The sequence below is a fragment of the Bombina bombina genome, chromosome 1, assembly GCF_027579735.1.
Source record: "Bombina bombina isolate aBomBom1 chromosome 1, aBomBom1.pri, whole genome shotgun sequence".
Classification (NCBI taxonomy): Eukaryota; Metazoa; Chordata; class Amphibia; order Anura; family Bombinatoridae; genus Bombina; species Bombina bombina.
In genome coordinates, this window is record NC_069499.1 from 1,290,051,199 (window position 1) to 1,290,057,241 (window position 6,043).

General features: G+C 36.1%; 1 protein-coding gene across 1 annotated transcript in view; it reads right to left on the reverse strand.

Annotated features, from left to right (window-relative positions):
- Nucleotides 1-4,841, reverse strand: part of GPATCH1 (G-patch domain containing 1) — a 198,769-nt gene extending 193,928 nt beyond the window's left edge. The window contains exons 1-3 of the mRNA XM_053701540.1: nucleotides 4,756-4,841; nucleotides 1,190-1,324; nucleotides 923-1,008 (exon numbers count right to left, since the gene is read on the reverse strand). Of these exons, the coding sequence (XP_053557515.1) occupies nucleotides 923-1,008; nucleotides 1,190-1,324; nucleotides 4,756-4,828 (294 nt within the window). The 5' untranslated portion in view covers nucleotides 4,829-4,841. The remainder of the gene's footprint in view (nucleotides 1-922; nucleotides 1,009-1,189; nucleotides 1,325-4,755) is intronic.
- Nucleotides 4,842-6,043: the final 1,202 nt, after the last annotated feature.

Sequence of the window (6,043 nt, forward strand, 5' to 3'; positions counted from 1 at the left end):
CCATATATTTTCATTATTTCTTTTGCCCCTTTTCATGTAATTTAGCTCTAAAGACTGAGTAAATCATTTATATAGGAATATCACTCCCATCCATATTTCTTGTGTACATTACAATTTTCTACTTTCCCACCGAAACATAATTGCAAGCTAGGTATGTGAAGAACAAAAGCCTAGACATCAAAATCAGAGATCGTATTTAAATATTTTCATAGAATACTTCATATATTATTTATTTTTCTGTAACTATGCTAGGGAATCAGAAAAAAGTAGCCACCAATCAGAAAGCGCTACCCATGTTCTGAACCAAAAATAAGCCGGCTCTTAAGCATATACATTCCTGTTTTTTTCAATAAAGATACCAAGAGAACGAAGACAAATTGATAATAGGAGTAAATTAGAAAGTTGCCTGCTCTATCTGAATAATGAAAGAAAAAAAAAAATGGTTTAATATCCCTTTAACTAATGCAGGGTGTAATGATTATTTTTACACATTCATTTTGGAACAGATTTTAATCAGGTGAATAGCTTCATTGGTAAGCCAAGAAAATAGTAAATAAAGAATTTCTGTTTAACCTTTTAAAGCCGTTATGCCGTTCCATTCCGTCATAATTAGACTGGGCTTTAAAGCCGTTATGACGGAATGGAACGTCATAACTAACGGCTGTCCTGAAGCCTTCTGTGCTTCAGGGATTTAATCGCGGTCTGGAGGGCGTTCCTAGGATTGTAGGGACGCCCCCCAGATGCGATCCAATAATTGAAATCTCGCGATCGTATGCACGATTGCGTAGTTTCAATTTGTCTACATCGGAACAGTTGTTCCGATGTAGGCACTTTAACCCTGTCACGAAAGGGTTAATAACAACGTCATGAGTTGAAAGTATTTCTGTTTAATAACAATGTCATGAGTCGTCTGATAAATTACCTCTTCATCCATAAAATCTTCTGGGCGACTAACATACTTTTCAGATCTCCCCTGACGTGAAGAAACAAATGTGGATGGTGCCCAACCTAATCACACAAAAAAACAGTCAGGCCAGAGTTGTTTAAAAAGTACTTTGAAGCAAAGAATACATAAATTAAAGATTTATTTGATTGTGACTTTTTTTTTTATAAATACAATAAGTTAAACTAATACAAATGAACTCTTTAAAGTAAAAACAATATTCATTGTGAGAATGAAAACACTTACCTTCCTTAGATCCAACAGTGTTAAAATATCCCGCAGAGAAACCTCCCATAAATGCACCATGGAAACGTTTATAACGGCCTTTCTCATCTTTGACTGTCTGATCCTGAAGAGGGATTGGTTTCTTAGGCTGCTCTCCTGAAACCAAAAGTATGCTTTTTATATCTTTTATATCTTACAAACTTTTTATCAGCACTTCATTGAAGAAAACAGTACAGGATTCCAATCAAATATCACGTACTAGCAAATCTACAATAGATTCCAAATAAATTAGTTTTAAAGGGATAGTCTAGTCAAAATTAAACTTTCATGATTCAGATAGAGTATGCAATTTTAAGTAACTTTCTAATTTACTCCTATTATCAATTTTTCTTTGTTCTCTTGTTATATAAGCTTAGGAGCCGGCCTATTTTTGGTTCAGAACCCTGGGTAGCTTTTGCTGATTGGTGGCTACATTTAGACACCAATCAGCAAGCGCTAGCCAGGTGCTTAACCAAAAATGGGCCGGCTACTAAGCTTACATTTTGTGTTTTCAAATAAAGATACCAAGAGAACGAAGAAGAAAAAATGATAATAGGAGTAAATTAGAAAGTTTATCTGAATCATGAAAGTTCAATTTTGACTAGACTATCCCTTTAACTTTATCATATATGTAACAGATACTAACATGACACAAAAAAGCAATATTGGTCTGGCACACTGACACTCAATATGAAAAGCATACTGTGCAACACAACCAAGCCAGTGATTATTATAGTCTTAAATGCAATATAAATATAAGTAGCTATGAAATCCTGATTTTCGGTAAAATGGCAGTCAGAGTATTATATTTTATATTAACATAATAGCTGACAGCTTTTCATGAATTGAAACAATGCATTTAAATGAAAGCAACCTTGCCATATTAATTAAAACTATCTGAATTGTCCTGTAAACGTATTGCACTGCAGGGGTTAAACACACAGCAGAGCGGGGTTGATAGTCATAAAATGGCACGCTCATACAGATTAGAACATGTAATTTTTCAAATATTATGGCCCTTTAATAACTGTGTAAACAGATGCATTATCCTATTGAACAAACATAAATGTGAGACATCTTAATTTCATACTTGCAACGTGTTTTGAACATTAGAGAATGTATAATTTACAGAATAATTACTATATTTTCATCAGCTGCATCATGGAGATTTTTTATTTTTCAATTGTAAATTTACAGGGACACTAAAGTCAAAATTAAACTTTCAAGATTCAGATAGTGCATGCGATTTTAACCGCTTAAAGACCAACGTTGTACAGGGTACGTCATACAAAAACTGGTCATTAACTACCAACGACGTACCCTGTGCGTCGTCAAGGGTGTCATGCGGTAAATGTGATCCTGATCACTTCCAGACGTTTTCAAGGTATTGCCATGATGCTTCGCTATTGAGGCATCACTGCAATACCTTTTTTTAACACACTGATGCAGAGAGAGCCACTCTGTGGCCCTCTCTACCACGGCCAGCGATGGTGTGATCGTTGGTGGGTGGGAGCCGTTGCAGGGAGGCGATGGGCGGCCATTGCTGGTGTAAACACGTCAGAGGGGGGCGGGATCACGTGTGGGGATACCGGGAGCACGCACGGGGGGCGGGAGCCCTACACTATGGAACAAAGTGTAAAGGGAAGGAGGGAGAGAGAAGGGGGGACAATTTTATCTAAGGGATCTGGGAGGGGGTGGGGGATGGTTATTGAGGGGGGGGAACTACACTACAGATAAATAAAATATAAAAAAAAAAAAAAAAAAGGCTAATTGTATGCAAACTGGGTACTGGCAGACAGCTGCCGGTACCCAAGATGGTGGACAATAAGGTAGAGGGTTAGAGAGCTGTTTGGGGGGGGGATCATACACAGCAGAATATGTTGGGGGGGGGGGGTTTAAATTAAAAAAAGCCTTTTATTTTAGTACTGGCAGACTTTCTGCCAGTACTTAAGATGTCGGGGACAATTGTGGGGTGGGGGAGGGAAGAGAGCTGTTTGAGAGGGATCACGGGGTGGGATGTGTCAGGTGGGAGGCTGATCTCTACACTAAAGCTAAAATGAACCCTACAACATATCTAATTAACCCCTTAACTGCTGGGCAAGTTTGTGGAAAAGTGAACATTTTTTTTTATCGCATTTGGTGGTGAAATGGTGGCATGAAATATACCTAAATTGGCCTAGATCAATACTTTGGGTTGTCTACTACACTACAGCTAAAATTAACCCTACAAGCTACCTAATTAACCCCTTCACTGCTGGTCATAATACACATGTGGTGCACAGAGGCATTTAGCGGCCTTCTAATTACCAAAAAGCAACGCCAAAGCCATATATATCTGCTATTTCTGAAAAAAGGGGATCCCAGAGAAGCATTTACAACCATTTGTGCCATAATGGCACAAGCTGTTTGTAAATAATTTCAGTGAGAAACCTAAAGTTTGTGAAAAAGTTAACAATTTATTTTTTTATTTGATCGCATTTGGCAATGAAATGGTGGCATGAAATATACCAACATGGCACTAGACCTAGATCAATACTTTGGGTTGTCTACTAAAAAAAATATATCTATACATGACAAGGGATAATCAGGGATTCCTGACAGATATCAGTGTTACAATGTAACCTCTAATTTAAAAAAAAAGTGCTACTTGTATTTTTTGCCCTATAACTTGCAAAAAAAAGCAAAGAACATGTAAACATTGGGTATTTCTAAAGTCAGGACAAAATTTAGAAACTATTTAGCATGGGTGTTTTTTGGTGGTTGTAGATGTGTAACAGATTCTTGGGGTCAAAGATAGAATAAACATGTTTTTTCATCATATTTTATAATTTTTTAATAGTAAAATATAAGATATGATGAAAATAATGGTATCTTTAGAAAGTCCATTTAATGTCGAGAATATATATGTGTGGGTACAGTAAATGAGTAAGAGGAAAATTACAGCTAAACACAAATACGGCAGAAATGTAAAAATAGCCCTTGTAGGGTACTTGTAAAGCACAGCTAATCACCAGTAAGGGTCTCATGGCACAGCTCATTTTATCAACCTCAGAAAGGCTATGTGGACCTCGCCGGGGATTGAACCTGCAACCCTTGGGTTGCCACAGAGCTCAGCCACAGTGCCTTAGCATGCTGAGCTATCTGTCCAGCTTTCATGAAAAATGGTCTGGTCTTTAAGGAGTTAAGAGACTTTCCAATATACTTCCATTATCAGATTGTGCACAGTCATTAAAATGACAGAATCCCTCTATTATTTTTTAGGAACACAGACGCACATATTAGTCCCTTTACTGTATCCATGTGTTGCGAGTTAGTATAATAAATTAATATTGTATGAACGAAGTAATACATTCAGAAGAATTAAATCAGGTTTCACCACGTCTCACATGTAGCTAAGGTCTAGACTAAAAGGCAGCTGTCAGAATATACTTTTCCCATTATCACAAGGTGCAGTGTTGACATCGCACTGGTTTTGAGAGCAAAAAGCATAATGCAGACACTAAACTCCATACCTAAATAACTTTTACTTAAACTCGGAATGCCATTACCTTCTTCATAAGGTTCCAAAGGTTTCCCAAAAGTGACAAAATCTTCATCTTCATCACTATCGTTCGCCGCCATCTTGGTTTTACGACTACGGGTTCAAGTCTTGGACAAAACTGTTGCCGGTGAACTGCTTTCGCTTTACTTTGATACTGGAAAATAAATAGTCGAGACACGATCTCTCGTACATAAGCAATAACACTAAAGCCGTTGCAGTTTGCACTCTGATTTTTGTCTTTGTCGGGGATAGTTGAATTCTGAAAATGTCAAATTGATTACAATATGAAATACTTGTATAATAATGCATATAACAACTTATACCTGTTTGAAAAATAAAGTACTTGTGAAAATGATGTAATAAGGTTTATAAATTATATTATAAATTATATTTGTATCATTTTCCGTATATTTTATTTTAAGTAGTGATAACATATAATTATAAAATCAGTTGTTTTTTTGCAACAACATGCATTTTCATTCTTTTGTTGCATAAAGCGGATGAAACTACAGACATTAACCCCTTAATGACCACAGCACTTTTCCATTTTCTGACCGTTTGGGACCAAGGCTATTTTTACATTTCTGCAGTGTTTGTGTTTAGCTGTAATTTTACTCTTACTCATTTACTGTACCCACACATATTATATACCGTTTTTCTCGCCATTAAATTGACTTTCTAAAGATACCATTATTTTCATCATATCTTATAATTTACTATAAAAAAAAATATAAAATATGAGGAAAAAATTGAAAAAAACACACTTTTTCTAACTTTGACCCCCAAAATCTGTTACATATCTGCAACCACCAAAAAACACCCGTGCTAAATAGTTTCTAAATTTTGTCCTGAGTTTAGAAATACCCAATGTTTACATCTTCTTTGCTTTTTTGCAAGTTAGAGGGCAATAAATACAAGAAGCACTTTGCTATTTCCAAACCACTTTTTTTCAAACTTAGCGCTAGTTACATTGGAACACTGATATCTTCCAGGAATCCCTGAATATCCCTTGACATGTATATATTTTTTTTTAGAAGACATCCCAAAGTATTGATCTAGGCCCATTTTGGTATATTTCATGCCACCATTTCACCGCCAAATGCAATCAAATAAAAAAAATTGTTCACTTTTTCACACATTTTGTTACAAACTTTAGGTTTCTCACTGAATTTACTTACAAACAGCTCGTGCAATTATGGCACAAATGGTTGTAAATGCTTCTCTGTGATCCCCTTTTTTCATAAATAGCAGACATATATGGATTTGGTGTTGCTTTTTGGTAATTAGAAGGCCGC